This window comes from Lycorma delicatula, chromosome 5 (assembly GCF_047948215.1).
Source record: "Lycorma delicatula isolate Av1 chromosome 5, ASM4794821v1, whole genome shotgun sequence".
Classification (NCBI taxonomy): Eukaryota; Metazoa; Arthropoda; class Insecta; order Hemiptera; family Fulgoridae; genus Lycorma; species Lycorma delicatula.
This window is the reverse complement of record NC_134459.1, coordinates 22,536,669-22,559,705: the sequence shown is the minus strand read 5'-3', so window position 1 is coordinate 22,559,705 and position 23,037 is coordinate 22,536,669. Positions and strand designations below refer to the sequence as shown.

Below are 23,037 nucleotides of genomic sequence, written 5' to 3'. Positions count from 1 at the left end.
ATAAATTAATTTACTACACTACCGATGATGTAAAACTGCAACGCCGATAATAAATATCGGAAAATTTATCGTAATAATTTATTATTTAAATTTGATATATAAAACGATCGCAGTTACATTATTTTTTAACGCCTCATTATGTATACCAAATAATAACGGATACATAAGAAATATACGTTATTTTTATCAACTTAAAACATAACGTAAAATAGAAGTCAAGGTTACGACTAATTTTAAGCCTACACGTACATTATTTGATAACACAAACGAGAAAATAGTTATAAAAAAATATAATTAAAAACAACCCAAGCAAATATTCCGTTACATCAGCAAGTTTTTATACTTCATTAAAATAAACAAAAATAAAGTTTTTCAAGCAACTACTGCCGTATTTAAACTTCATTATTTTAAATTTTTTAATCTTAAAGTTTACAAATAAGAACTACTATCTCGAATTCTGTTTAACATTTTTGTATATTTAAGGCTGGTATTCTAGGCCCTTACATTAACCTATTTGTATAATGCAATGTTACAAATCAGAAACAGGTGCGATTATTTGCGTTATACTAATCGGCCGTCTTTTTTTCTTCTAGCTGCAACGCATTTAAAACACCTGAGGTATAATAAATAGTTTTTTGTCCCGGAGTAAAGATTCTCACTGTAAAATATTATCTTGTAGTGAATACAGAGTAGGTTAATTCAAAACCGCATTTCAACAGACCGGACTTGCTGTTATAAAATCGATGAAGATTTAATTTTAGAGAAAAGCGTTACTTATATTTCAATAACTTAACACGGTGATATGCAATAGCGTAATTCATAAATCTTTTGTTTATCCGATACGAAATGTTTACCGTCCTTGAACGTTTTTCCAATTTCGGCAGTTATAACGCTTGCGATTACGTTCCGAAGCGCATCGGAAAAAAGTACGAGTAAAGTATTTGGTTTATCAAACGGACGTAAAATCTGATTTTGAATACAAAAGTACTATTACGATTACAAGATTTTTTATGGAAGCTGGAAAATCTGACACGAAACACCTATAAAAAAATTATTAATAAACGACAGACTTAAAAACTGCAATTAAGAAAACAATAACTTTTCTTTAAATTTTGATTTTAAAATTCGACGGCAAATAGAAAGCGTATATGGGTTCTTCTGTTTGAAAAAAAAATTGCACGAAAAGACAAAAAGCCTGCCATTTAATAAAATTTAAAAAAAGAAATGAAGAGCAACGACAGACTGAACAGGAAGCTCTGCTATAATAAAATATTTCGATTTTTTTTTACATTTAATTTTCCAGAATTTTCTCGAGAAAATACCTTAAATATCATAGTTAAAAAAGATTACATATAAGTATGGCAATAATCCAGTAATAGGAAATTACGATACAAAAATATTTTAATATCTGGCAAACGTCAAATATAGCAGAAAATATTATATCGTTTAAATATTCTTAAGACAAATTGGAAAAATCTTAGTTTGAATAAATAAAATACTAGTTCACTTTTCTAGCTGGTAAATTAATCTAATGAATTTAAAATGCTAATAATTTATTCAAAATGCATTAAGAAATGAAAAATCAGATGGTATTTCAATCTTTTTTTTTTAATAACTTAACTCCAAAAAATGGGGCAAACTAGTAACGGCCATTAAATATCGTTCTATCCTGCTAAAAAAAAAATGCAAAAATCAAAACTACCAGAAATAAAGCGTTATGTGGTAAGCCATTATTAAATATTTTACAATTCAATAGAACTGTAACAAATGATGATTCAGACTGTGGTACTGACGTAAGGGTAATCCCTTACGTCTACTGGCTACGGAAAACAGGATTCTTCACAAAAAAAACCTATAGACTCCAAAAAAATGGACGCACTCTTATATTTGTACGACATAGCGATTTTCAAGAATAATAACACGTACAAGGGTAAGCAGGGTGTCAAACGTACAGTACCGTTACAGATAATAATATTCCAAGACCGTCAAAGTTCAGCCCACAGTCAGCCGTAAAGCGGCACCTTCATTCTGTTCACCAAGGGACTGGTAATATAATGAACATATAAAACGAATATCATTACAATCTGAGAAAGTAATCGAGTAGTACCAAGTATATATCAAATGAATTATATGAATCCAACCAGATGACAAATTAATGTACCTCTTTCCACAGTGTTTAAACCGCAATAACGTGTATAAGTGGGAAGAACACTAATTCGGCAGAACAAGTGCGACTGGTCACCATCGTTCTGGAAGACCGGTTGAATTTTCGACTACCGCGTTGCAAAATCGCATAAAAACGCTCTTACTCGCGAAGACAGGCGAGTCAAAATTTACCAAATCGCCAATTTGTGTAATATTAGTGTTGGAACAGCGCATTCAATCGTTCACGACGCGGTGAATTATCGCACAACATGTTCGAGATGAGTTCGAAGACGGTTGACCCGTAAAGAAAACGGGAGGACGCTCGAGAAGTTGGCTTGGGAGGTGTTGCCACATCCTCCTTACAGCCCAGACTTCGCCCCGTTCGATTTTCATTTGTTCAGCGCGTTCAGACTTTTTACGCGGCAAGAAGTAAAAAAAGCGGTACACGAATGGTTCAAACAGCAAGGTAAACACTTCTACGCTGCGGTAATCAAAAAGCTCTCAGAACGGTGGGACAAATATCTAAATATTGTTCGAGACTATGTTGAAAATTACTGTAAGTCCCATTGTAATTGAATAAATCGTTTTTTCTCTACATCAATTTATCTCGCTAATTATTGAACGTCCCTCGGTATACAACTTGTTTTTTTTATATTAATTTTTTTTAAATGATTCATAACAGATTAATAACCCGATCCCATCAGTGTACTTATTTAACAGTTTAGTAAATAAAATTTTACTTTTAGTTACGCTTTTCAAAGTTCATAATGCACTTTAGCAGTGCCGTCGACTGAACTTTATCAGTTATACAGGTTAAACGAACATTAAATATCAATAAAAATAACCATTATTTCATTCAGTATCATCTTTAAAATTTGATAACCATAATCATCAGAAAATAAAATGAAAAATTCACAACAATTATTATATATACGTAGTAATTAACAAAACGACACACAAAAATAAAACAACGTTATATCCGATAGTAGCCGCAAAAAAAAAAATACAGCACTAAATAAAAAGAGAACATGTTTAATGAATTAGATAAAGAAGAAAATAGATAATGTTGCTTATCTTTTTATTTAATAACTAAAAATAAAAGCTATAAAGATAAGTTAATTTTTATCAAGAGCGTTGTGCTAAAATCGAAGCACTTGTTCTTTCCATTCTACAACCGGCTCTATTCTTTTTCCGTAGAATATGTTTTTAAGAAGCATTATCTTTCATTTCAACATAAAATAATTTTTTTTTAAACAGTAATGTTTTCTTCATCGATTCTTAGTTCTTAAAGTTAATACCACCTCAACTTACAACAAATAGGATAACGTAAAATCAAACATTTTTGCCTCACATAAAAAAAATTCTTAAGTGTTTATCGTAATAATCATCTTATTATTATTATGAACATTTTATTAATAAATTTATTATTAAAGATATTTGAAAATAGTTATAAAGAACAATTATTTAGTGGGCCCTGGTATACAAATCCTCAATATACATGATTTTTTTTAGGAAATGCAGTACGTTTAGCGAACCCACGAGCTATACAATAGCCGGTTCAGAATGTCATTATGCTGACTTCCCATAAACTTTATAAACTGTCCCCAATAGCACTGAAAATAATTTTTAATGTTAAAATTTGCTTCGCTTTTATTTTTCGTGATTATCAAACAACTAAAACTTTGATGGAACTAAAACGGAGACGAAAGTGGCGGAGGTGGCAGTTCCGCTTCTGCTGGCTGATCAGTTGCTGAAGGTTCGGTGACTTCGCATCGGTTGGATGTCCTGTCGAGTGTTGAAGAGGTCCGTCGAGGAGCGATGTAGGACTTCCGGAGGATAGGGCACCGGGCTGGGTCCTGCAGCGGTCCCGACAAAAAGGGTCATTGCTTTAATTGTGAGGCATCTTCGGAAAGACCGTCAATCTGAGGCTAGATGCTCTCCTTATGTAAAGTTCAAGGGCATTCACTTGGGGGCAGTGGCTGTAGGACCAGTAGCAAAAAATGAGACCCGTCCGCCATTGCTTTTGGAAACGACCTGGGGTTGGAACAGCCTCGTCCAGGAGGGGTGGGACGCTCAGGTGTCCTACTTTTGATGATTGGACGGGGGATCCCTTTGGAACTTGATGACGGGGTGTAAAGTAAGACCGTAGTCCCGGTGGGGGATCCCTCTGGAGTTCCGCATTAAGAGGCGTGGCGTCAAGACCGGAGTCCCGGTGGGGGGCTCCCTTGGGTCCCCTCATTAGAGGCATGGCGACTGATTAAAGACCGAGACCCGGCTACCTGGGGAGAACCTTAGTTCCTGCCGAGGTAGTTTGAGGCGATGGCACCCCCTGGAGCTTTGTACAAGCTTAGTTGCGGATCCGGCTCCAGGGGAGGATAAACAAAGGGCAACGGTAAAAAAACCGCTAAAAAACCATTTGATGATAAATAAAAAATATAAACAGAAATATATATATATATATATATATATATATATATATATATATAGCGTAATTAGTTGTTAAGAGGGTTTTATACTTTAATTATTTATTGTATAATCATACCAACACTCTGTGTTTGATAAAATTATTATAATTCTTTTAAAACCTAAATATTATATCTATAATACACCGGGTGATTCAAAAAGGACTTCCAGACTTTAAAAGCATACAAAAATTTACTTAGATAACTTACAGATTCGGTTAAGGTCCCATTTCATAGAAAAATACGTTAAGTTTTCACTTTGGTTCGACATGGCTTCCATTTGTAATGCGACATGCATCCATCTTGAAGTCGATTTCATTCCGGACAGAAGCCAGCAAGTCGGGTGTTACCTCTGCAGCTGCGTCGTTAATTCGAAGTCTTAGCTCAACAAGATCAGCAAACAAAAGGCGGTACATAAACCAAATATTTAATGAAATCCCACGACAAAAAAATCTAGCGGGATCATAGATAGGTGGCCGTACTACTGGACCTTCGCGATCAGTCCATCGACCCGGGAATCAAGATCGAGAAAATTTCAGACTTTTAGGCAGTAGTGAGGTAATGCCCCGTTTTGCTGATATTAATGGCGTCCATCTTGGTCATCATCGTCTAGCTAAGAAATTAACAAATTTTGAAGCACGTACAGATATACGTTGCCATTTACGGATGCTTCCTGGAAGAACTGCCCGTACAATCTTTATTTGATTAGGACACAAAAAAACATTGACCACCTTTGGGTTACCACGAAAATTTTCAAGAGGGTTTTCGCTACCCCATATTCGGAAGTTATGCGTGACACTTTGCCGCTAACGTGAAACGTCGACTCATCGCTAACAAAATCATCGTTTAAAAATACATCATTGTCTACAAAACTGCAGCCGAGAAAATTTGTCGTCATCTGTAATGTGTTGAACCACGGTTAGTTTGTACGGCTTAAGTGTAATCGTTTACGTAATACGCGCCAAACAGCGTTTTGTGAAATAGTAGTCTCACGTGACTCATGTCGAGTTGATTTCTTCGGACTACGTGGAAAGCTTTCTGCGAGTTGTTCTACATCAGCTTCAGGGACGCGTGGGAATTCTGGTGATTTGTATGTTTAACAGAACAATCTGTCTCAACGAAGGTTTGGTGCTAAGAGTAAATTGTAGGTAGGAGGTTTCCTACCGTACTCTCTACGAAAATTACGTTGGACTGCAGCTGCTGACCGACTGCAAATCGTGAAACAAAAACACACAGCGAGCATGTTCCGCACCGGTAAATGTATCCATTTTTAACAACTCTTGTGACAGTGTTGTTGGCCAAATTCGGTACTAATGAAACTACCCGACTCAAAACTTGATATATTTAGGGCATTTTTTTCCATAATTTCATCCTCATAAAAAAATATCTCTGTAATTGAATAAAAACCGGTAGAGAGACTAAATGAATAAATAACTATTTAAAATTAATTAAATAAAAATCGGTTGACACAATCATCACCCTGCTACGAACCAGATGATACACACGAAACAATCATTTGATCAAAACCATAATATCCTTTAAATAAATGTTACAGTAAAAATTTAAATGATGAAATCCCAGATTTTTAAATAAATTAAAATTACAGAAACAGATAATATTAAGAAAACAATCTAAAAGTTTCGCAGATGCAAAAATTTTGAGTAGTTTTTAAACGAGAACACTTTAGCACGGGGTAAAAGGTTTTAATAATTTAAAATAAATTAGTCGGATTCAAACTTTAATTAAATTTTATACACCACCATAAAGAAGAATTAAATGGTTTGTAATAAATTTAATTTATTAATCTACTCAAAGATTGGCTTACTTTTAAGAAAGAGAGGGGGTAAAGAACAGGGGATGGATAAGAGGGTGGGCAGGAAACGTTTAATCAAGGATAGCTATTAAACATTTAATAAACAAAACAAATATTATGCTACTAATAATAATAAATGTATTGAAATAACAAAAAATAAATGTTTTAATCATATTACTTTTTGATCTTTTAAATAAAACCCATGAATAGGCATTAAAAAAAATTTCATATGAAGCATTAAACCCATAAATCTGACCCTTAGGTTAAACTAGATTAGTCTACCTAAACAAGTTTTCTGAAATTTCTAAAAAGAAATTGAAAAAAGAACACGCATACAAAAAAAACAATAGAATTTAAAAAATGCCTTCTGCGTTACACAACTGATTTAATTAAGTCATTATTTTTGGCATGCTGTAATGATGTACAGAGGAGAGGTATATGAATTTTCTAAAAATGAATCGTCTACTTCTCTTTAAACGTTCCAATGCTTTTCTTAGAACCAAACTATGTAAAGCGAAAAATAAATTAACGATAAATTTCATTTAACCTAAATAATTCGATAAAGAAACAAAAGATGTTAAAAGATTGGTTATTCTAAGTATAAATAAAAACTGGGGAATTAAAGGTAACTTATTGTTAACCTTGACTTTTGATGACCCAGATCACCAGTGATCCCACACCTTCAAATTATTGGATTTAGTCAATAATCCTTTTTTTGGTAAAATAAATTCAATTTAATGACTATATTTTAATTAATGTCTAAGGCAACTAAAAAAGGTTAATTTAGAAATAAATAATAAAAAACTACGATTGTTTATGAAGTTTTTTCTCACGTAGCACATCCTTAGCCATATCACATCTTCAGCTTGTGATCAAATTATAAACAACACATTAATTTTATACATTTTTTCTTTTTTTTTTCAAAAAAAAAATACATATATTGATCATTTATTTATACATGTGTATAAAAAAATGATCAATATATGTATCTAATGATTGTTTTGAATTACCTCTAATCACATGGTTGACTAAAAAAAATAAAAATGTTTGAAAAATTTATGGCAGTAACTTACATGATGTAAATTACGATACAGTAAAACAAAAATTAACAGTCCAAAGAACTATATAGGAATTCTGATCGTGTAATATACATAAGACAAGGAAATAGATAATCTATTTTCCCATTCTAGAATGAATCTGAAGACTGTTTATGCAATACGTAAAGACTGGCACAAAGTCCCTTTCAATATAAAAAAATTAAACATTAAATGTTTGCGATTAGTTTATTTAATATTATTACATAAAGAAATTACTTTAAGCTACATCTGTACATGCTCTTCTATTGTCCATACACAATTTTATCGATCACAAATTGCAATTAGACATTCACTTACTGCTAGGCAATCAGTCGTAAAAAGTCTCCGACAGAGCAGTTCTTTTCACCCCTTCAATATCTTTAATCACAAACTGAAGATTTTTTCTTTGACTTAAATTCAAAAGGCCAGCCCTACGTGGTTGTAGTGTGAAGAAGTAAGTATGTCCCAAAGGAAGTTGTCACAGGTTGTTAAGACTGGACTTCTAGGTGGCCACATTTTGTTGTACCACCCTTCAAAATGTTCATTTAAAAAGACCCTCACTGACAGAGCATAATGAATTGGAGCTCTACCATGATGTAAGATGGCAGCATAAAATTGGGCGTTTTAAAATTAATATCAGGGTTATAAAGCTATGTAATATTTTTCAACATTCATGTAAAATTAATTATTCGTGAAAAGAATGGGCTACTCAAACAGTTCTAGCTGTCACCAAGCTCATCAACTGTTTCCTTTACCTTCCACTTGAAAGTGCTAGTAGCAAAGATGGCACGACCACCCCTCCTTCCAAATAAAAAACGTTCTGTGTCTTGCAGCAGTTTGCAAAGTGTGAATCTGTAATTACCGTTCAAAGGGAATTCTATTTGAAGTTGCGTTGCGATCACCGAGTAACAATAAAATTCTAGGTGGTATAAACAATTTGAAACCACCGGCTGCATTTGTAAAAGGAAGAGTACAGGACGACCAAGTGTATCCAAAGGCAATGTTGAAATGTAAGAGAGACTTTTGTGCACAGTCCTAAAAAATCCTAGACTATGCTAGAACTATGGTATGGTATGGTATACTATGGTATTATGCTAGAACTACTCTTCCCTCAAATGCAATACGAACTACAGAACTTTATTTGGCAACAAGATGGTGCATCTCCTCACTGGCATAACGCTGTACGTGACTGGTTGAATGAAATTCTCTCCGACTATTGGATCAGTTGCCGGGGACCAGATGACAATACATGTTTGCCGTGGCCTCCACGTGCACCCAATCTGACTGTGTGCAATTTATTTTTCTTTGGGGGTTTATAAATGATGGGTGTAGGTGCCATCATTACCGGCTGACCTACCCGACTTCCGGTAAAGCCCCTCAGGGCTTGGAATGGAGGGAGTGATATGGCGACCGGTAACATCACAAGGTGGGTGTCTTCCCCCTACGGTATTGGGATGACCTACCCGACTTGATACAACAGGATTGAAGCAGCTATCGTATCAATTACTCCAGACTGGCTGATTAAAATACAGAGTGAACTGTCCTATCAGCTGGATGTAAGCAATGTGACGAAAGATGCTCACATTGAACACTTGTAAGGAAAAACTTTAAAAACTTTTTATCTTTCATTTTATTTGAAATTCATTACAGTAAGAAAAAGATATTAAATCGCTTTAAAACCCCGATATTCATTTTGAAACACACAACAGTGCATGCTGCCAGCTAATGTGATATAATTACATACCGATCGATCGAAGCTGAAAATTAAAATAATTCTGAAGCAGGCTAAGAAGTGAAACACTTTAATATTTCCTTCTAGAAGGTATGGTCCCATGAGATGAGTTATAAAAAACTTGTATTTAATATCACGGAAAAAACTTCACGGTTCATTAACAGTACCATTAGTTATAAAAATGTTTGTTGAAACTTTCTTTACAGTTAGTTCTGTAAATTTCAGCAAATAAACTAATGAAATCTAATTTCATGAAAAAGACTTTTAAAACCCCCAAAATTAATTATTTCATAACTACGAAGTAGCTGAAATTTTCAACAACCAACATTCTGGTTCTCACTAAAGCTAAACAAAAGGCAAACATTAAATTCGAAATCATATCTTTCATTATGGAAACATACTGTACTTCATATGTTATATCAAAACATAATTGCTTTGTTTCAGTAGGGTCACAATCACAAGAACCTTACAATTTCAAATTTTTTGAAGTTTAAAAACACCAAGATATTTTTGCACAATTAAAAAAAAAATCTATAATGTAAAAAACTAAATAAAACACTGAACCATTTTAAAAAGTATAGCTAAATGTGTAGTTGGAAAAGTAGAATGGAGGTGGGAAAGGGGTCGATCTGACTGTCATTTGTATCTTGAATAAAAAATTTAAAGACAGCTTTTTTAAAAAAAAAACTAATCACAAACTCTACATTTAAGAATAGTTCCATGAAAATAAAAATCAATTAAATTATCTACAAAATATATGAATATGTATAAATAAAGTTTATAACAAAAAAAAATTAATAATTCAACAATTAATTAAAATAATGTGGTGATTTTGGAATAAATGAAATTTCAATAAACCATTCACATAAAAATTGTATTAACAAAACTTAAGATGCAAATGTATTTTCAGTAAGCATGTATCTTTAAATTTTGTATTATGAATAGCACAATTTAGTTCCACGATTAACAAGAGATCAATATTCTTCATAAAGACCAGCTGAGAAAGAATTAATAATTTAATGAAAAAAAAAAGTAAAGTAATTTCATCTCCTTATTTTCGAATTCATTTCCAATGAAAAAAGGATTTAGTTATTAAAAGGAACACAAAATAAATCCTGCTGAAATCTCTAAGTTTGATAATACCTATTAAATTAATTTCTTTATTTCAACAACCCTAATAATAGAGTCCCTAATTAATTATTACTACCAACTACTTTTTTATGATGAGAAATGAATTTCACAGCTTCTGACAAATAATAAACATGACTGAAATTCAAACTGAGAACCTTCTTGATGAGCAGGAGACTATTCTCTCTGTCAGGGAATTTCCAAGAAATGGACTTGTTGAAAGACATCATCGGTTCAAGTCAACTTTCTACAAACAGAAAAGTAATACTCTATTCACAGATTACAAAAATACTGAAATTAAGATAAAAAATTATAATTATATGTTCTTTTAATATTTTGTCTTTTTACTGGTTTAACTTGTTCCAAGTCGTTAAAGAATTACTAAATTATAAAAAATTTTAAACCGTGTAAGGGTCTACGATAATTCGTACCTTAAATAAAAAAATAACTTCTTAATTTCAATCACTGAAATTAACTTTTAGTAACGAAAAAAATATTTTCAGATCAGTTAAATTTATCAAGACCTGTAACCCAAATGATTTATTTTCAAATCATTAAATCTGTTCTGGACTTACTGCAAGAAATAATCTACTCAATTTAATGGAACACTTCTATAACAATCACAGGTATGAAAAGAGGACAATAATAGGATCAGAAATTTTTTTTAAGCAAATTTTATTGGAACTTATTTTACAACTTTCAATAAAATATTGAATTTTTTAGAAATAACAGTACTTTGTCTTCAGAAGCACTATATTTCAGAAAAGGAGGTGTGAAAGTAGAAATAAAATATAAAACGATAAAAATTTATTTATTTAATTATCTAGTTTCTCTACACCATCAAAGTAGTACCATCAGATAATACAAAGGAGAACTGCTTTACAGATAAGAAAAGTCTGTACATCAACACCTAATTTACCAAACATTTAATGGTAACTATTCCTCTGTTCTCTCTCCTGGCCATCATTTGTTATTAGTTCTAATCGATAACAATTCTTGACCTCGGTCAAGTATCAAGGTAGTAACAACACAGATATATATACATATATATAAGTGTGTGCGCGCGCGCGCACACGTGTGTGTGTGTGTGTAAACTGTACCTTAATAAACAAAGCAAACAGCACTCTAACCACATAAAACTGCCACAGATATCGAGAAACCTTTTGCTTATAACAAAACTCATAGATTAAACTTAAAAACAGTCCTAAACGCAGTTTCCTAATTTACAGTTAGCTACAAATTAATGGCAGTTTATGGCTTCTGCATACAACAGTTAATGTTAATTAAAATTACAGAAAATTGCTTTTAGTTAACAGATGTACAACCAACACCTTCCTAATAATTAGCCTACAACGCAAATCTTGCACCGTATTTATCTTATTAAGACGACTATGTAAATGATATGATTTATGATATTTTACCTAACGAGTTTCTTAAATTCATCTAATGTAAGTGTAATGATGGTAATTGATCACTAAGATACACAGCAAAATAATGCACAAAATTCTATATAAAAAAATTGACTTCAAAAATCAAACAAAATGTAAAACTATTGAGAAAAACCAGTACTTTCAGACATTCACTAACTAATGTATAAAAGTTTATTCTAATAATTAACTTAAATACGTCTTGAAAAACGAATAAATTAAACACAATAAATAATTTACTATAAAACTATAATCAACACATACAATTATTTTTACTATAGAATCAGTATACAATACTCAATAATTACCAACGAAAGAAAATAAGAACACTATTTTTTAAACAGTTCAATTCATTATCAGAGCTCAATACTGGAAAAATTGCGTACATATCAGTTAACCTTCACGGGTTAAATGAAACTGTCAATGTTCTCTTTTAAAAATAAAAAATCCCGAAAGAAACGGCAAAAGTAAATTAAAAAATGATACAATAAATAAAAAGCAATATCCTATTGCATAATTTAAAACAATAAAATACAAAGATAAAAAAAAGCTACAATGTCAAATCTGCAGATAAAATGTACAAGGCAAAGCATTAACACTAATGACAATTAGCTACTTTCATATACAAATATTATTATATCAATATGTATATTTTGATTCTTAACGTTCACAGATTAACATTTTAACAATAAAATTAAAACATCAATAAATTAAAAATTTATTATCAAAACATTTTAATGTAATGAGCGTAAAAAGTTCTTTAATAACTTCAAATGCAACCATAAAAAATTAATGTTAATTTAATTTCCAGAAGCATGACATATTTATATATATATAGTCAACTATTAATGAACTCAATATGTTTACTTTAGATTAAACAGATGTCAAATACTTCTATAACATATATGATTAACATTAGTTAAACCATGGGTCATTTTATATCATCCAAAAAAATTCTGATTTAAGTTCTCCAGCATTTTTTATGGCATTATACCCAGACAAAAAGCATTAAAGCTTTAAAGATATTATGATTCACTGATGACATTGTTCTTATTTCCTGACAAAAATCAAAGCTGAGTTTGAAACCATGAATTTATTGTTAATCAAATAATACTAAAACAGAAATAATGAAATGTAACAAAACGATGTATAAGATCACAAGATTAGAAATCACAAGATGTGGGAGAATTTTGAATTTTTTTTATTTAGTTGATAAAATAATAAAAGACGGATGAAGTAATGTAAACATCAAAAGCAAACTGGCACAAGGACAGCCTACATGTAGAAAAAAAGGTCGGTAGTACCAAATATACAAGTAAGAATCACAAATGTGGTGTTGCAGGATATTACAAATTACGTAGGTCAGTAAAATTTGAAATGAAAAGAACTTAAGATGAGCAGAAGGAAGAAATTTGTATTGTGTTGAACTAGATTTGTGGCCACATTATGTGACATCCAAATTTAGTTTATTTATTAATTGAGGGATGTACAGAGAGTACATCAAAGATGTGTAATTTCTCTCTCTTTTTCTGTTTAGTCTCCGGAACCGCTGTAATATCTTACTTCAGAGGATGATATGTATGAATGTAAATAAAGTGTAGTCATAGTCTCAGGTCGATCATTCCTGAGATGTAAGGTTAATTGAAGCCCAACCACTAAAGAACACCGGTATCCACGATCTAGTATTCAAATCCGTATAAAAGTTTGCTAGGATTTGTATCTTAGAACTCTCGACTTCAAAATCAACTGATTTGCGATGACAAGTTTACCACTAGACTAACCTGATGGATTATCAAATCAAAGATGTGTAGAAGAATTAGACGAAGATTTAAATATACGAAACAAATCATTCTGAGAAGGTAGGATGTAGTAAATATATTGAGGTTAAAAGACTAACACTGAACAGAAAGTAACAAAGAATATCACCACACCACACAAACTGATTAACAAAAAAAAAAAAAAAACCTTAAAGCCTTCTATTACCAGACTGAAGGGTTATAGAAAACTACAGGCTGTCTTGTACCGCCAAAGAATATTGTAAATTGTTGTAGTATATACTAGCATTGTTTATATTTCTAATGTTAACAGTGACAAATAATTCAACATTATTAAAGTATAATACACTATATTCATATGGTAAAATTTTAGAATTTCAACAGCCAAAGTAAATAGCAGTCTAATGTCTCATCTACCTACTTCAAACCACTTGGCTGAATGGCCAGATTTAGAAAAAAAAAAAACAAGTGACCACTTAAAATAAACTTACTAAATCAACTCTCTGTTGTACAGAATTTACACCCACCTTTCTTTCCAATGCAAATATGCTTACATTAAGCATTTACACAATTTGTAACATTTTTTTTTAACTTATAGTAATGATTTCATCTAATTTTATAAAATCCTACTGATTTTGGGTTCACTTAAAAAAAAATTCTTTTTCACCTCATCTAAAAGGAAAACATAAAATTCCATTTTATAAGTATCTAAGTTCCAGGAAATAAAATACAGTAAGCGGCAAGCAAGACCTTTTACACATTGGCTGTACTAATTGTTTTAATGATGTAATTCTGACGCATTACAAGTCCCCATTGTCTGGAATTCATGTTTCCACTGGTGCATTACAGGACACCTGTTCGTATTTTCTAACACTATTTGTCTGTCTATCATTAATAGAACTACTTATGACTTTTATATTTAAATGATGAAGAACAGGTCACCCAGGTCCAGTACAATTAAATCTTTCTAATGTAAGAATTTCATTTTTAGAATTACTCAGTATTTACATAAAAGAATAAGCGAGGAGAATAAATAAAAAATATCTCTGTCAAATGTAACAGAAATCAAGGAGAGAATAGGATACCTCACCATAAGTGCTCGTACAGTACACATGTAACTGATATCACAGCTAACATGTTAGATAGCTCATTAATGAGATATTTTGGGTATGTCCAAATATCTTCTGCATTTTAGTTAAATCAGGGTTTATGAGCCCCAATTTAGCCAGCAGCAAATTTTTAAGAATACTGTGTTCATTTAATGCAAGTACTTATAGGTTTTTACAACCATGGATTACTAGATCAGAATGTATTTATAACTCGACTGCAATATAGAGAAAACAATATTAAAATATTATTTGTCCAGCCATACCTTGAATTATCAACTACTACATATGAATACTAACATTAACTCTGGGTTTCAATTTTCTCATGAGTAGATTATATGCAGTGCACAGAACTGAATTTAAAATTAATTGCAAATTAAATTAAGATGGACAATCACAATGTAGTGATAAAAATTTAGTGTTATGATAATTTTAGAAACTAAGATCACATTAAAATAAATGTTTCAGTATTAAATTCACTTCAATGACATTTAATATACTTATTACATGAATAAAAATAAATTGAATAAATTTATTAGAAGTATAAACTATTTAAACATCTAAAATAAATATTTATACCCAACAAATGACTACAAACATTAATTAATAACTGAGTAATTCATTATTATATATTAGCAATATCAGATGTACAACAAAACAAACAAATAATAGTAAAGTAGAATAATTTTAATTAATGATAGTTTATTTTTGAATTAGGTCATTTTATAGACAAAAGTATCATTGTTGCTAGGTTAATCATTTAAAAATACACCAACACAGTAATTCTAAATTAAACACTAGTAATACAGATAAATAAATTTTTGCAAGATGATCATACAACAACAAATCTGGTTATACTTACAGAAACAAGAAAAAAAGGAGTATATTTTTTTTATAAATTTTCATACGTTTGTTAATTCATTATAAATGTAATAAAATAAACAAGACAAATTTTTTAATTTCTGAACCCATAAAAAAGATTCCTATTACATATAAAAACAATGACTTTTATAGTGCACATTAATAGGATAATTAAATTAACTTATTCAACTTTTTCTACTACAAATACTTTCCTTTTAAAACTAAGTCAGGTTAATTAAACTTAAAGATAGGAAGACCTATCTTCTTCAAAATAATTATGATGAATAATTCTGTAAAAATCTATTCCTAAAGCTTTTTACATTATTATTTTACTTCTTTACAATCAAGGTGTATTTAAATCATCTAAAACTCAAATTATAAATTAAATTAAAAGAGATTAATTAGTTGATTTACCTTAATAAGAATAGAGATTTAAAAAGGAAGAGGAACAACTTGCTTAAATCGATAGGCACCTCAACAACTTAGGCTTTTTATGAAACCTGTGGATGGATTGCAGTATTGTGAAGAAAGTGTTTGTTACCTGACTGACTACATGTCAGTGTATCACAACAAATAATTTATTTTTGAATTAGGTCATTTTATAGATAAAAGTAACATTGTGGCCGAATTAATCATTTAAAAATTCACCAACGCAGTGCTTCTAAATTAAACACTAGTAAATCACATATATAAATTTTTGCAAGATGATCATTACAAAAACAAATCCAGAAAATTTACTCTGCAGTAATTTACTCAAGAAAGTTGAAATAGTATAAAATATGTTTAAACCACAGTAACGTGTATTAAGTGGTGGAACAATTTGATTCAGAAAGAACAAGTGTGGCTGGTCACCATCGCTCTGGAAGACCGGTTGAAGTTTTGACTAGCGCTGCAAAATTACCTATGATATTATTTACGAAGACAGGCGAGTCAAAATTTCCCAAATTGCTAGTATGTGAAATATTAGTGTTGCAATCACACATTCCATCAATCATAATGTGCTGAATTATCGCAAAACGTATTCATGATGGTTTCAAAGACAGTTGACTCAAGCCCATAAAGTCACCCAGATTCACATTTGTTCTGAGCTTAAAAAACAGTTTGTAAGAAAGGTGAATACACCAATTTGAGCACAAATCCAAACGGCAAAGTCTTGAATGGAAAAATCCAGATCCAAAAAAAAAAATCCAAAATTCCACCCAAAAAAAAAAAAATTACTCACACATCTACCAGTAAAGTGATGTTGATGTTCTTCAGGGACACACAAGACCCAGTTTTTAGCGACTATTTAGAAGAACATACTGTGAACAGTGAGTACTATTCTAACATGCTCAAACAGAAAGTGAAACCCGCGATAAGGTGAAAATGTCAGGGCACTCTCTTAAAAAGGTGTGATTCTCTTACAAGACAATGCACACCCCCAGATTGCCCAGAGAATGAGAGAAACGCTCGAGAAGTTGAGTTGAGAGGTGTTGCCACATCCTCCTTACAGCCCGGACCCCACTTCGTCTGATTTTCATTTGTTCGACCCACTCAAAGGCTTTTTACGTGGCAAGAAGATCGACAACAAAGCGGTCAAAAAAGCAGTACATGAATGGTTCAAACATTAAGGTTCTACGATGCAGGAATTAGAAAACTCACAGAATGGTGAAACAAGTTTCTAAATCTTGCTGGAGACTATGTTGAAAAGAAGTGTAAGTTTTGTCATTGAATAAATCTTTTTTTTCTATATCAATTTGTCTCATTAATTATTGAATGTCCCTCGTATAGTTTTAAACAAACATTTATTACATCCTTATTTAACATGGCAGATGAATAAGTAGGTAAGAAAAATATCAACGGTTCCTGGAAATTTCAACTAAAGACTAGCTGAATTAGAAGCAGATATGAAAATCACAGAACCAACTGATAAGACATATAACAAACCGTGGAAAATAATTAGAAAATCTTTATTGCAACATTTATCAACCAACCCTTTATTGCAACTTTAATAGTAGCATTTGCTATAAATGTTAAGCATGACTGTATACAGATTTCTAATCTTTTAATAATCTTTAATAATTGATAAGAAAATATTTACAAACTTAAAACAATTATATAGCTAATTACTTAAAATAAGATTGGCAATATTAAGAAGCAAAATGAATATTTAAAAATAATAAATCAATAACTAAAGAGACGTAAAGTAAAACATATAATAATGTTACAGCATCTTATTTAGGATGTTAGCTTAAAAAATAAGTTTCTGAAAAAAGGAATATTGCTACACTTAAAATACAGTAAAAGTTTTAGGTAGCTTTTTTCTTTTATAAGGGCCAACAAAATAAGTTAATACTGCCCAAAAACTTAGAAAAAAAAAATTAAAATTAAAAAAATTAATTAATTTTAAAATTCAACAACCTAAGGAAAATAATGTTATGGAACCAATATGCAAAACATAAATGGAAATATTAAAAAAATCCAATATTTGTAACAAAAATATGGAAAATTATATTTAGTTATAAATATAACTAATTACATATATTTAGTTATTTATGTTGTATTTTTATAATCAAAAACAAACTTAAACAACTCAAGTACAGAATTACAAAGTAAATGAAATGACATTTACCATATTTTTTTATTCCAAAAACACTTTCACGGGATCCCGCATCATCAGTTGTATATAAGATAAATTTATATAAAATTATATATCAAACTTTTTTTTTTTTCTTTTAAACTGAAAGATTAAAATTATTAAAATTACAGACATATATACAAAAAACATAAGAAGTCAATTATATAAAATTACTACATATATGTAAATATGATGTCATAATTAAAAAATGTTTAATTAAAATAAAGTAAATAGAAAATTTATACTTACATTGGCCAGCCAATGTTACATTACTAGTAATATATGTGTCTATTTTATTTTTAAATTTACTTTTAAATTTTTTAAACATTTTTTAATTATGATGTCATATTTATATATATATGTGGTTATTTTATTTAACTGACTTCATATTTTTGTATATATGATTATAATTTTTAAAAAAAATTATGTTTGATATTTAATTTCATATAAATATATCTTACATACATCTGATGATGCGGAATCCCGGAAAAGTGCTTTTGGAATAAAAAAAATAAGGTGTCATTTCATTTACTTTGTAATTCTGTACTTGGGTTGTTCAAGTTCGTTTTTGATTAGAAAAGTACAGTATGTTGGTACAGAGGAATATGGATCTTTAGAAAAAAAAATATATATATACACACGCACACATGTGAGAGAGAGAGAGAGAGAGAGAGAGAGAGAGAGAAAGACTCTCTCTCTATGCAAATTTCACTCAAAATGGCATCAACAACTTATGCAACATGAGCAGAAGGTAAATCCTCATGAAATGGTGGAAAGCAATTTTTAACACTGATTTAGTGTCAATGTACAGTGAAGCCAGCACAATCAGCTGTTTGGATCGTTCATATTACACTTTCTTCAAGAATTGCCACAGCTTTATAGAAGTTTGCCACAGAATTGCCACAGCATTTCAAAGGGGAATTTCCATTCCCCATTGAAATGGTCCACATTCCTGGCCATCAAGACCTCCTGATATAACACCTTTAGATTTTTGCATCTGGGGGTAGATGATGAAAAATATTGAACATAAAACAAAAATACATTCTCATAAGGAATCAATTGCCTACATTATGGATGAGGCTGAGCAACTTAAGGACATATCTGAATACCTAAAAAGAGCAACAAAGCTGTACAGAAGCATGCCAAAAAATGTTTTGAAAATGGCAATCACATTTTTAAACATTTACTATAAACTAGTACGTGTAATGCCCTTTGGTCTATGTACTGTATTTAACGCAAAATTCTAATTTTTCTTTGTTTTATTCAATTTACCTTACACCACTTTGTTCAGAATAAAATCTCTACAAGTTTTGTTTAAAAGTTATATGTTCATTACCCATTTAATAAAGTTATTGTACATCAAACACAAAAAATAGGGTTTTTTACCTATGCTTTTCACCCCAAATTTTCCCAACACTACTGCAGTTCTGGGATCTACTTTATTCAATTCTTCTAGTACAACCTCATTTCACTGAGGTAGCTGAAATCCAAGTGAAATCATTCACTACCCATAACTCGCAAATGAAGAATTTTAAAAATATGTTTATATAAACTTTTTCCATTTTCACAAGTAGAATATGTTATGAAAGTCATGAGAGAACTTCATGATACACTCTGTACATAATACATATATATATATATATATATAAAAGAAAATGAACACAATGAACACATACACATACAACAAAAAAAGAACTTAAAAAACTTATATACGTATGTTGTGTACACATGTAAACAACGAAAAAATTAATAGATCTAGATGGTGGCATAAAAGAGCCAAACTGCAACTGTAGGATGCATCTACAATTTTTGTCAGCACTGAATTCAAAAAAAGACTAATGCTGTGACATTTTAGCCCTAATACCAATATAATTTACAAAATATTGTTGAAATAATAAATAATGTATATCAAACATAAAACTTGTAATGGAGATGTTAAAATAACAAGTACAAAAATAATATTAAAAAAAATTAACAAAAAAATAAAATAAAAAATAGAATAACAATAACACATAAATATAATTAATAAACACAACTTATTACAACAAAAAAACTCAATTAAAAAAAAACACACTTCATTATTTACATGTCTAAAAAAAAAAAAATTAAGTACCAATAATAATTAACTTACCCCTGGTCTATCCTGTCCACAGGGTTGGGTCCAGGCATGATGCCATGAGTAGGAATAGGTCCTGGGATTGGACCATGCCCAAAAGGTGATCCTGGTGGAATTCCAAACTGGTGTCCGCCGAAAGGTTGTCCAGGAGATGTGAAATGGGGGTTCCCACTACCGGGTGGCCCTCCAACAAAAGGAGGTCCTGAAGAACTCGGCCGACCAACAAATTGTGGACCTCCCCCTGAAGGGGAACCAAATGGACCCGGGCCATTGTACGGGGGACCAGCTGAATTGGAAGGAGGAGGAAAGCCAGCAGGCTGAGGAGGGCCAGGTCCTGGAGTGGAAGAGCCAGAAGGTGCAGGGGATGCGGTATATTGTGGTGTTGTAGAACCAGGCGGAGGACCTCCTGAATAAGGAGGTGCTCCGGCAGGAGAGCCTGCCCCCGTAGGGGGGCCCTGGAAGGGTGTTGGACCCTGATATCCCGCAGGCGGCCCGGAAAAGTTTTGGCCTGATGTGGGCGCAAAGGCGGGCTCGGGCGGGGGGCCCTTCCAGGTGGCTGCAGGGTCCTCCAGTGTGGCGGGCAGCGTGATTGGAGGAGCTACACGGCGGCTACAGCCTGAAATAAAACAAAAATAATAATATTACACAAAATTCTCATTACAATTAAATAATATATAACTAAAATTAAAAAAAATAGGAAATCCTCCATTGCATTCTTGATGGTTTTTAAGAGCTAGGAGTAGAATAATAATTATATTCATCCGGTTACTTTTTTTATATTTAATGAAGAACAAATTTTTAATCATATAAAATATGAACGTACAACGGAATTTCTGTTCATTACATAAAATAAACATATAAATATAAAGCTTTACTTCATATTTACTTTCTACAAAAAAAAAAAGTATATAAATTAATGCAATGACTAAAAAATAATATCGGTAGACAAAATCCTTACATAAATTAAAATGTATACCTTTACAGCAAACAATACTTCAAATATGAACTTAAATGCCCAGAAAAAATTAATACAAACAATTTGAATAAAGACTATGATTAATTTGTTTACACTAAAGTAGCTAAAAGAATAATTTCATGAAGCAGTAATTAATATATTTCTAAACACATCTACATTGCATTACGCAAAACCTATTTTTGTATCTAAAAACCCACCTAATTTCTATTTTAGTTATTTTAACAAATACCAAAAGAAATTTTAATACTTTTTTATTCATAACATAAATTTTTTGAAAATATAACTGTGTAAAACCGATTACACAGTTTTAACTAACATTACACGTCATAAACTTATTTATCACCCAACTAATTGTACAGAACTCCACCTCACGCACTAATCCCATGAGACATATACAAATCACTAATGTGTACAATAAAATTAACCAATATCCATCTGGAATCAGAGAAATTAATTTAAAAATATATAAATAACTAAAATAAAATAAGAAGTTGATTACTAATTATTACTAACTATTCTCGTAGTACGTTAATAAAAAAACACATTTAATTGAACAATACCACTTCACACACCATTCAAAATCAAACACTAAGATTTACAAAGATGTATTAGATTTAAAAATACATTTTCATTGAGTAGTAATAATTAAATGAAATCTAACATACATTAAATTACCTATTAAGAAAAGCAAGACAATTACACTGACTCAAAATCTGACGACTGGAAAATTAATTCTGTCATAAATCTTAGCTAAATCATTACAACGTGCTTATAAAAATGGTAAATAAAACATCAATTATTACAAAATATGAAGAAGGAAACCGTATAATTTCTGATAAGATTCTTTAAAACTGAATTTATTATCAATATCATGAATATTTTCATGAAACTGCTTCATGAATATTTTTTTCTTTTTGGCAGTTAAAAACACACATCAATTATGCTATTCCGAAGCATTTTTTTTAAATTTTGTTTGTAGTAATGATTAATATAACTAAATTATGACACTAATATACATAAATTAATATAGATGAAATAAACCATTCATCATTAATCACTACTTGTAAGATTGTATTGATCATAAATAAACAATCAAGAAAAATCACACAAATGCACGGCAACATTTAAAAAGACAATAAGATGGCAGTACTAATTAATACAAATTTATCAGTTTCAAAAAACCATTAAAAACTTCAATTTAAAAATAAATCGAGCAACAGACATCAATTTTTAAACCTTTACATATTAATAGACTTTATATATGATCCCACATAATATATACTCCATACAAACTTTTAAAATAATAACAAAAAGACCAGCTAATATCAATAACATTACTTACAATAGTTTACACAAGATAGCAAGAAATACATGATTGATGACATTAACATAAAAATCAAGACAATATAAAGATGCTAATTATCAAAATAACTTTTCGGAAGATCACAGAAAGCATTGCAACAATATAATGGCAACGTTGCAAACTAAAATACAATAATAAGCATATTTATAAATGAATAAGAATAAAGATGTAAATTCCATCCCTTAATAATATTCTCAAATTTCATACACACACAAACAATAATGTTAAAGAGAAGTAAAGTGAACAAAAGCGAGGTGACCCAAGAAGCTAAAAAAAAACCTTGTAAATAAAGGCAATTAAAAAATTGTTGATAAACATTATAAATTTATTCCAAGCAAAGGTATACAGGAAATTTTTTTTAAAGGGTAGAACAGAACAATAAAATATATTCAAAGGTATATAAATATAAGGAAAAGCAAAGATAAGCCTTCAAGGCTTTT

At 30.7% G+C, this 23,037-nt stretch overlaps 1 protein-coding gene across 3 annotated transcripts in view; it reads right to left on the bottom strand.

Annotated features, from left to right (window-relative positions):
* Positions 1-23,037, bottom strand: part of LOC142324801 (LIM domain-binding protein 2-like) — a 369,662-nt gene that overhangs the window by 338,933 nt on the left and 7,692 nt on the right. For all 3 annotated transcript variants that reach the window (XM_075365805.1, XM_075365806.1, XM_075365807.1), the window contains exon 2: positions 20,274-20,874. In XM_075365805.1, coding sequence (XP_075221920.1) covers positions 20,274-20,874 — 601 coding nt within the window. The remainder of the gene's footprint in view (positions 1-20,273; positions 20,875-23,037) is intronic.